This window comes from Myotis davidii, unplaced genomic scaffold (assembly GCF_000327345.1).
Source record: "Myotis davidii unplaced genomic scaffold, ASM32734v1 scaffold478, whole genome shotgun sequence".
NCBI classification, from domain to species: Eukaryota; Metazoa; Chordata; class Mammalia; order Chiroptera; family Vespertilionidae; genus Myotis; species Myotis davidii.
The window spans coordinates 5129989-5140907 of NW_006289570.1; the positions used below are offsets into that span (position 1 = coordinate 5129989).

At 43.0% G+C, this 10919-nt stretch overlaps 1 protein-coding gene across 2 annotated transcripts in view; it reads right to left on the reverse strand.

Moving 5' to 3' along the window:
* The window catches only part of PRR14L (proline rich 14 like), a 20540-nt gene that overhangs the window by 5354 nt on the left and 4267 nt on the right, over window positions 1-10919 (reverse strand). The window contains exons 2-6 of one of the 2 annotated variants that reach the window (XM_006762095.2): window positions 8232-8304; window positions 2502-7677; window positions 1409-1480; window positions 610-781; window positions 3-82 (exon numbers count right to left, since the gene is read on the reverse strand). In XM_006762095.2, the coding sequence (XP_006762158.1) occupies window positions 3-82; window positions 610-781; window positions 1409-1480; window positions 2502-7677; window positions 8232-8304 (5573 nt within the window). Of the gene's footprint in view, window positions 1-2; window positions 83-609; window positions 782-1408; window positions 1481-2501; window positions 7678-8231; window positions 8305-10919 lie in introns of those variants that run through there. The other variant, XM_006762094.1, reaches the window with a different exon arrangement.

The window sequence follows — 10919 nt, forward strand, 5'->3', positions numbered from 1 at the left end:
GGGTAAGATTAGGATCTGGCTTAGGAATGGTTTTCCGGATGCGAATCTGTGAGACTTTCTTTGGCCTCTTTTCTGGCTCAGCCTATTTTTAAGGGTTAAAAAGAAAGATACGTCAAGTTGTAAGATGTTTTAAAAAAATATAAAGTCCCTTTTTTCACCCTCAAGATACACATCCTCCATTTACAGATGACTCTATTAAGTAGTTTATGACAAAGCTTCCCCTGCTACTCCTGCCACCAGTGTTTTCAGCAACTATCCTATTTTATATTATTAAAAGAGAACCCTATCATTATCTGTTGGAGACAGCAGATACTGCAAAACTGAAAAATGCCGTCATTCACTCATCTTCTTTGAATGCATGAAGCCGCGCTGTGGTCTACTTCTCTAAACAGTGTTACATTCTGTCATTAAGAAAAAAAGATCCAGAAAACAATGTAGATGAAGAGCTCCAGGGTAGCCTGCAGTGGAGAAACAGAAAACCTCCTCTTGGTACTCTCCAGGACTCAGCTGAAGCTAAGTCAGGGCCCATGTGTACCAATCACGTGATCTGTCATCATCGATGGCCATCTCCAGTGCCTCTGCCACCTGACCCCGGAGCACTTCACTCACCTCTTTCTGCTCTGGAGGGCTGCTCTGTGGACGGGGGCGCGCTGCTGTCACACCATCCAGTTCATCTAACCCAGGAACTGGGAACTCAGAGGCTGACAGCAGGAGCTTGCCGACAGCCGAGTCTGTTACCAAGCACGACTTTGGTACCAGGGCAGGGAACGGAGGCTCTAGCCTAGCAGCACCGAGAAAAAAACACAAGAGAAAGGATTGGACTCACTTTCTACCTCAGCACATTCAACTTAACCCCCAGACTAGGTTGAAGCCTTTTGCCAGCAATGACATTTCAACCTGATCTCTAGTCACATCTGGACATAGCCTGTGTCTGCGTATATAACAATTTATAAGAATGCGGTCAATCCATTTCATTGGTATGGAGCAATAAAATAAGGAAAAGGTAATGAATAAAGAAAAATGTAAAAAGGAACAGATTTTTTGGAAGGGAGAAGACATTTAGTGAACGAAACAAATGAAATGTAGGCAGATGAGATCAACCCCATCCAGGCACTGAAGTTGGGCTAAATGACCAAAAATAGCTTGAGAGGGAACTTACAGTATAATGAGCTGGCTAAGTGATTTTGATCCCCCCCTTATTTGTTATTGATTACATATTCTTAGTTGTTACTTATAATAAAACACATTTGAATCTAAGATTCAATCTGGTTTAGAAGAAAAACAAAAGCTCAGAATCACACCAGGCCTGATCCACACCATCCGCTACCATATTCCCCCCCCACACGCACACGCACACGCACACTCACTCACTCCGCAAGTCCTCATGCGCCAGCACCATTGGACTTACCTCATCTGACCGCCACTGGTGTTGTAAGTAGCTTCCATGCCTGGAAGAGGCACATACGGTAACATGGTGTGGCTGAAGCGAAACAAAAGTACATGAACAATAGGTTAGGGCAGCGGAACAACAGAAAACGTTTTGATGTCATTATGGGTTTAGCACATGACGGTCGATTAGAGCCCCAGGAAGATAAGAAATGCCAGTCACTCAGAAAGATGCCAATCTCCCAGTTGGGAGCATTTCATTTATGTGCTCATCACTGGAAGGGAGGCCGGCGGACAGGGAGATGATTTTCTCACTCAGAGGAAAGGAAGGCAGAAATAAGCAGAGGGCAGTAAGAGAAAGGAGGAGGAAAGAACCATATGGGCAACATAAAACATGTTTAAAGTCTCTATTTACTCCAAGGGTTACAAACGGGAGGATGTATCCATTACATCTAAAGCAGACCTTTAGGGATATAACTCTCAATTCTTTTTCTTCTCTAACTTTCAATTAGAAGGTAAAATGGTACTGGTGAAATTATTTTCCTAGTGGTCAAACCACAAGAACTCTCTTCCAAGTTCACGTAAAATTCTATAAATTCTGCAGCTATAGGATGTAAATGCCAATCTTTGAAGCCTTTCTGTTCCAGAAAGAAATGCGAAGGTTCACAAACCAGATTTGGTGACGCCTATGTAATTAACTTGTTAAAAAAGTATTTCTTTGTATCCTTTCTTTACACACCAAACTCTGAATTAGGTTCTGGCTATATAATACTTTGTGAACAAGTTATAGTTACAAGCCATTATTTGTCACTACTTAACTTGTCATGTTGTTCTGTTCAGAGTAGGGACAAGAGGAGAAAAGACATTCAAAAGATTTGATGGTTTGCAGAATGAATGGAACAGAACAAAGAATGGCACCAAATGAAGGATTCGGCAGGAAATTAGAGGGGTCTGCATTTAAATTACTGCCCCATTTTCTCAGCAGAGACTGGGCAAGGTATAAACAGAATGCAGACACAGCTCCCAATAGCCCTGCATATCCAGCAGTGGCCCTCCCTCTCCCTGATGGCAGGCAGCAAAGACGGAACACTTATAAAGAACAGGGGACAGTTTACCTGCTTGTGATGTCCAGAGTTGGCGGTCGCTTGCTGTGAGTAGAATGCAGAGCAGAAGTTTCGAAGGGGCAGGCAGAAGGCCCATGCTGGCTCCAAACGGACAGCACTCGGCCCACCGAATAGGGCAGAGAACAGAAGATCTTGTCTGCTATGGAGGCTGGAGACCTTAACCCCCTCAAGCCCTGTGTAAACTGAGTCATGAAGAGCCTCTGCATGGTAGGCATGTGACTGGAGAAGCTCCGTTTTTTTGTCCAGATTCGGTAGCATCCTGGGGAACAAAGTGCTAGGAGAGTGTGAAGGCCAAGGACAGAGCAGCCTGTTCTGGTCTGGACTATGGCGGTGCCTCCGTAGTCTTGGAGAGGAGCTGGAGGCTGTGGAGGAGCCTGGGAATGTGCCTGAGCATGGAGGCCAGTGTCTTCCCTGAATGTGGCCATCCCAGGGCAACCGTGGGACAAGAAGAAGGAAAAGGTCCACTTGGGAGGTTGAGAAGGACAAGGGGGGGCCTCCCCTAAGGCAAGCCTCGCCGGAGCACAGTGCTCAGGAAAAGTCCGTGGGGCCTCAGGCATGCGCTCGGAGCCTGATTTCACGTGAAAGGATATGGGGAAGATTCCAGAACCCAACAGCAGCAATGGCATCTTGTTGCTCAGATCTATGAAGCTCATTTTGATGGCTTCGAGTGGATAAAGTGTCAAGGGTTTATTGTTAGGCCTCCTATCCCATCCACTGGCTGTCAAATATGGATTCAGCTGCATCATAGTGTCTGAAAACCCATCCAGGAGCTTTTTACATCTGAGCCGCTTGTAGCTTTTAGCCACCGGAAGGAGTTCAGAAGAACACCGCCGATACCTTAGTTTGTGGGTCTTTGAGGCTGGGGCCAGCCTGGAGGCAAGGACGGATAGCTTGCTGAGTAAGGCTGATTCTTTGGTGGGCTTCCTGACGTTCAGGCTCCTTAAGAGATGGCACGGAGTAGCCTTCTGCTTTGGTATGTGTCTAACTAGGCTCCCGCTAGGTACTGTGTCGGGTTCCAGTTGTGTGGGTGCAGACATAGCAGGTGAGCTGAGAAGTCTGTGTGCTTTTGTGGGGATGGTCTCAGAAGAATTCTTTAAAAAGGCAGAATTCCTGATTTTACTTATTCTCCTCCCGATACTGACTTGTTCCTGACAGGGAACTTTCTTACATGCCCGATGTGGCTGCTGCTTCAAGGGAAGCACTCCTTTCTGATGGGAAGTGTTCCCAAAGGCACCGTGTATTTCATAACACCTAGCAGAGCTGGGGTCTTGGGATTTCTGGGGGGCACTATGAAGGCAAGGACCTATGCACAGCTCAATGTCCTTTTTTAATGGATGACGTAATTTTTCCTCCTTTGGATCTTTCAACTTCTGAAGCCGTGCAGTAATGTTACCCTGGGCCAGCTGTGCTGGGGTGACTTCTTTCACCCTGGTGTACTCGCATTTGTAATCCTTGGGTTGGTTCTGATTTTGCACTTCATCTGACAACATATTAGATGATGTACATTGTTCCAATAGTGTATGTGCTTCTTTCTGATGTTCATATTCCTCTGCCTTCTGCAACATGGAGTCCAAATCCCTCTGGCTTTGTTGTTCTTCAGCGTCACCATACATCCTCAGGGATTTACAGTGTGTCTGAGAAACCTCACTCCTGTCATCACCATGACCATCTTCTCTGGTAATCCTCTCGTCAGATTCCTCCCCAGCAGGTGCGTGATCTGGTGGTCCCCTCTGATCTTCTTTGGCTTCTTCCCCTTTCACTTTAGTTTCTGTTTCCATCATCAAAGGCAAAATTTTCATACTGATGTCAATGCTGTTTCCTTCGCCGGGATTACTCCTATTCCTTGGTACTTCTTCCTTCATCTCAGGGAGGACTGTGCAATCCTCTACATTTTCACAAAGCATTTCACCATCTTTTGGTTTAAAAATATTTTTCATGTCAGTTTCTTCACTTTTAACATTAGCTTCTGATGCTCCTTGAGCAGAGAGACACAATGGCATTATCTCAATGGATCCAAGGCTCTCTGGGAGAACCGAGTTCTCGTCTTGGTGTCTTCTAGACACCAACTCTTCTGAGGAAATTCCAAAGATATTTTCCTTGTCAAACTCAGAATGTATTTCTAGTCTTGATTTCTCAACCATTTCTTGTGTTTCTCTCAGAGATGCTTCTTTAACTTGCTGTTCATGATGACTATGATTTAAAGACACATTTACTCCATCCAATATTCTTGTATTTGGTTCATGATCTGCAATAGACTCTATCTCATTGGCACAAGGGTCTGGATGCACTTCCATTTCACTATCGTTTAACGATCTGCAAACTTTCTCTTCACATGATTTTTTTATTTCAAGAGATTCTGCTGCAGAGGAAGTAGCATCGGGGAATTCTGAATCCTGGTCAATCTGTCCTGTAAATGCAGCATTCAAGTCTCCTCTCTGAGACAGGGCACTCCTTGAGGTTTCAATTAATGCCAGTCCACCTTGCCGCACACCACCAAGTGTGTCCAGCATGCCTTCTCTGGGCTTATTATTACAGTTTGTGCAGGCGATGTCTACCATACCATCTGTGGACTTACCACAACTAGAAATCCTTTCAAAGCCTCCTTTCAAATAGCCTTTCTTCCGACTACCACCAGACAATGAGTTGTTATTGCCGGAACTTAATGGCAGGTTCTTCTGGTTACAGCTTTCCCCTGTGTTAGGATCTGTGATGGTCTGTCTCTGGTCATTACCTAGTGCCCCCTTAGCTGGTTTATCTTCGCTTCTGTACTCATCTGGTCTGTCTGGGTTACTCGGGTAGTCAAGGACTTCATCTGTCTTCTGATCAAGAGTTTTAACTGCTTGATTCATGTTTTTAAAACTGGGGCACTTAGCAGGAGACAGCTCCAATCGTTTTTCAGGATTTGGAATGTTTATAGATTGGTTTAGCTCTTGTGTGGCACAATCAGAGTTGTTATATTTATAAAACACAGTCTCTTTGGGTATATCCTGTTCCTTTAATTCTAGCCCTTCCTCACTGGGTTGGATGTGATTGGTACCGTGAATGGTTTTGTTGGAAGCTTCACTATTTAACATACCTACTGTCCTTTCGTTTCTGATCTTATCTCCTGGAAGGCTGCCCTTTGTTTCTCTTCCATTAAGTTCACTTCCCTCTGATGTACAACTCACTTTATGGGTGCTTCTTTCCACGGAGTCTTCTCTTCCTGGGGAGTAGTGATCGCTGTGCTGAAATGCATCTTCATGGTTGATCATCAATGAGTTTTCACCTTCCAGGATGATTCTTCTAGGCTCATAAGCAGCACACGCAGAACACGTGCTCTCTCCTGGTGCATTTTCCCCTACACAACGGCAGCTAGAGAGATGCTGAGGTTGAACACTCTGACAATCCATGACAGAGACCTCTGGAGACAAGACTGCTACTTCTTTCTTACATGAGAGAAGTCTGGAATGTAGGTCTTCTGTTCCTGAATCAGCCATTTCGTTTTTTCTTTGTAGGCTTCCTGGTTTGGTATTTAAGGTGAAATTGTTTGACAAGGCACCACAGGTTTTGTCACCTGGTGGAGAGATATCTTTCATTTTTGTCTTCATGGGGATGGTTTGGATATCAGTAAGGACACTGGCTCCATCCTCTAATGGAGGGTGATGGCTCTGTTGGGAATCCTCGCTTAGTGCTAAAGGCAACTCTTTGTCAGTTGACAATGTCGCATGATCTTGAGAATTAAGGGACACTTGATTTAAAACACATTCACTTTCTATTTTGTCTAGAACCAGTTCATCAGTAGAGGGAAGTTCATTCAACTCACAGGCAATGCTCTGTTCATCTAAATGTGGAATACTGTCCTGTGAGATCTGTACAGATTTTTCTGACTCAGGTCTGCAACCAAATTCTAGAGATGGTAATAGCTGAGTAGCATCTTTCTTGGGTTTTGATTCCTCATTTACAAGACTTATCTGGTCCTCTGGCATTAAACTCACAAGGTGTTTTTTTGCAATCATAAAGTCACTATATGATGCTTCATTTAACTGGGTGTCACCTTCCAGGTTTCTCTGGGTGCTGACTAAGGAGTTAGGGTCTTTACTGTAAATCTTTTCACTTAACATACCAGGCTCGATAGTGGTTGTCTGTTTTGGCTCTTCGGTCTGCATCGAGGAAGAAAAACTGCTTTCTTCAGAGTGTCTGCCTGGATGGCTTATATTAGTAAAAGTTTCTCTATGGCCCTCAGGGTCTGTTAAGCTAATTTGTATGTCTGAAGTGATATTCAAATCTTTTTTTTTAAACGTGACTTCCGTGGCTTCGGGAAAAGACTTGGGCATTAGAGAACTGGAGCTGTCTGTGTGGATACTGCCTTGAATGCGATAGTTATCGTGGACATTTTCTTCTGGGGAGGCAACAGTCTTTTTTTTTCCAGAACAAGGACCACCAGCATCCTCTTCTGGTTGCTTGGCATTAACAAGAAAGAATTCCCCTCTTTCAGACCTGAAGTTCACACACTGTTCTTCATTTTCTTCTCTAGAAGCCAAGTTCTTGCTTTGAGCGTCACCATCAAAACAGGAATTCTCTGTCTTTTCAGCAGATCTCTTTAGCAAGCCATCACCTGCAAAACTACATTTTTCTAAGGATGCTGTTCTGGATTCTGGACCAGATAAACTTGATTTGAAACAGGAAACTTCAGAATTTTTTCCTAAGGGTTCTACAACTACATTTCTCATGGGCCTGGGACTGCCATGAGCAGAACCGTGTTTTTCATTATGGTGGCCAACAATCTGGTGGTGATTGTCATCTGCTTCACAGACAAGGCTTAACTTACACAACTCTTCCTTCCCATGGTCCACTTTGCAAATGGCACTGTTCCCTGGTAATAATGACAACGAAGAAGAGCAAGTTTTTAATTCTTCACATACTTTTTCTTTAGGAGTTGCTTCTGTTAATCCAGGGTTCGCAGAGTTTAAAGGCTCTAGGGAAACGAATGTGCTGGTTTCTGAAACCTCACCACTGGTCATGATTTTGTCTACTTTTGGGGAATCGCTGCGCCCAGCTGCGAGATCTTTACTCACACTGCCATTCTTGTGTCCATCATTATTATCTGTCTGAGTCCCATTGACCTTCATACCTTGTACTTGTTCAGTAGATTTTAACAGAGTTTCAGTTGTAATTTGTACATTTCCTTCTGCACAAAAGAAATAAATCCAAATCAGCATGTAATCATAAAAAATAAATTCATGAAGGCAGAGCAAAGTAAACATGCAACAAACAACAAAAATGCCCAACTCGGAAGAAGAATTGCAAAGCCAGTGCACGATGCCATGGGTTTTGTTCTTCTCTGCAGAGTATGACAGAGGCCAAGAGTGTGCCTGACTGGAACAGGTAATTAAGTGTTACTTAAATGTACTTACTTAGCAGGACCAAGGACTACAACAAAAGACATGCCTAATTCAGAGTCTTAAGCAGCTTCCATTCTAAAACATTAACAAAGCAGACTCACAATATAACAGCTATATTATTAGATGACTACCTTCTTACTACTTAAATACTTAAATACTAAAGAAGTCATTGATCAGTTACCTCAGCCGAAATACCTGGAATAATAGCTACAAGACTGGTCATAAGCTGGTAATCACTGAAACTGAGTGAGGTACATGGGGGTTTAGTATGCTCTCCACTTTTGAAAAAATTTGCAATTTTATGAGTATTTCCAGTATGATGATTTGTGATAAGTAATACCTTTGATCCTCAGACAATCCTCAGGGAGGTCCATGCATAACAGTTCTTCATGCGACGGCATCCGGAGGTCCTCCTGCAGGAAGAAGATCAGTGGTCAGGGAGGACTCAGAGCTCTGTTGAATACTTGAGCTCATGAATGAGAATTCTTTTTTTTTTTTTTTTAAAGCCTACAGCACCCGAGATCAGACGAGATCGGGCGCGTTCAGGGTGGTATGGCCGTAGACGAGAATTCTTTATGACTCTGGAAATTCACTAGTAGTCACAAAGATTGGGAACTGAAGGAAACCTCAAATTTAAATAAGTATAATCAATAAAAACTTCCACTTCTCAAGGGAGAAAAAAAAAGGAGACATATATAATACTCTTTGTAATACTTTAAGCAATAAAACAAAATTTAAAAAACAAAAAAATTTCCACTTCTCTATTTGACCTGGAAAAGCCAACTTTCCCAAGATCGGGACAACAGAGGTTTAAAATGTTGGCCTGAAGATCCATCCAAAGCCCTATAAATACCTTCTGAATCAAGAAACAAATTGCTGCAATGTAATCTTAATTTCATTTAAAAATATATCAGAAAGTCTGATGTACTGTATCTCAGTCCCTAACCATTCGAAATACATACTCAATTTTCTTTCCAAAGTTTCTTCCAAAACTTCGTAGAAGGGCTATTTTTTTCTTTCATCCCCCTTCACATAGGAGGAGAGGATAAGGGGAAACACCACCAATAACAACCAGTTTCCTCCTGAAGGAATTCAGAAAATTGAGAAGGGCAGTGGCAGAATGTGCACGGCGTGCAGCAAATGGCTTGGAGCCCCATAAGGTTAAGGTTGTATTAGACTGACCAGCTGGGAGACACTGATAGACCAAAGACAGCTGCTCACACTCAACTCCTTCTGGGTCATTTCTTTTTCCCTGCGCTAAGAATAAAAAAATATTTTTTTTTCACAGTGATTTAACTGGTAAGCACAGACTATCACATAGTGTTCACCTAAATTTACAGGCAGTGAAATCATTATTACAACTTTTGATAAGTTATATAATACTTTAAAAACCTTACAAAAAATACCAGGTAAAAGCCGTTTGGGTGCTGGCCGGTGTGGTGGAGTTGGCTGGGTGCTGTTCCATGTACCTATAGGTTGCTGGTTTTATTCTGGGTGAGGGCACAGGCTGGCGTTGTGGGCTCGATGCCCAGGAGGGGCAGACAAGGGGCAGCCACTCTCCTCCCCTCTCTCTAAAAATCAATTAAAAAATCTTCAACACACACACACACACAGCCATTTGGCTTTAAGCTCTGTGGTGGAAACAGAACCCATAAAGGGGAGAAGACAAAACGAATGAGCAATGGCAAGTACAGGTGAGCACGGGCAGCAATAAAACATCATTGAAATTGAAAGGTGGGATTAGCATGGACTGGCATATATAAAGTATGTCTATTCTTTCATTTTCTAGACAAGCTTCAGTGTGGTATACTTTTGCAGACCATGAACTTAAAAACAAATACCTTCCAGATAACTTATGTGTAACATTACCATGTTTGCAAGAAGTACGAATTATAGCATGATGCCAGACTGACATTATTTGTAAATGGGGAGCAGAGAAAGTTCTTACTTACCATAGAAGGATGAGAATAGAAAAATCACCATTTGGCAACAATCACAGTAATAATTATCTCAAGCACGTATTATCTCCAACATCATCCTGGATGTTCAAACTAGTCGTTAAAAGTTTAAGTGGGCCAAAACCGGTTTGGCTCAGTGGATAGAGCGTCGGCCTGCGGACTGAAGGGTCCCGGATTCGATTCCGATCAAGGGCATGTGCCTGGGTTGCGGGCACGTTCCCAGTGGGGGGCGTGCAGGAGGCAGCTGATCGATGTTTCTCTCATCGATGTTTCTAGCTCTCTGTCTCTCTCCCTTCCTCTCTGTAAAAAAATCAATAAAATATATTAAAAAAAAAAAAGTTTAAGTGGAGGGGGAGGGGAGTTTGAGAATCAGCCCTGGCCGGTGTGGGACAGTTGGTTGGAGAGTTGCCCCATACACTGAAAGGTGACAGGTTCGATTCCTGGTCAGGGCACATACCCAGGGTGCGGGTTTGACTCCGGTAGGTCAGGGCGTGTATGGGAGGTAACCAATCGATGTTTCCTACAATATTTTATCAATGTTCTAACTTTCAGGAGGTAGAATTCTAAGCATTTCTTTCTACCAGCTAGATTTTGTTAGATACTGCTATCTGATCATTACTAACATTGCCTGCAAAATCTGTTTTAAATTTAGATTTAAAAATTTAGATTTTTAAGATAAAGTTCCCATGGATCCCTCTTTCAACCTCAAGTGAAGTAACTGCTATAGTTTGCAGCATTCTATCAACTATTAGACATAAGAAACATCACGTAGTAGCGCAACTTGTTTTTCAAATTGACAGTAAACAAATTCTTTGCCTTGCCCATCCAACACACCCTCTCCCTGACCACTGCTTTGGAATAAAACGCAGCTTCTGGGACTTCTCCAAAGTTTTGGCAGATTTTAGGAGGGTCTTAAAAACCATTCTTATACTGTTCATCTGTAATCTTATTTCCCATTAAAAACTAGCTGTATGTTCTGGGGGCGGGGGGAATACAATTCTCTTATTCATTCCCATGAGGCCAGTTTAGAGCAGGAAAAACACACAAACACTTAAGGGGAGAAATGACTT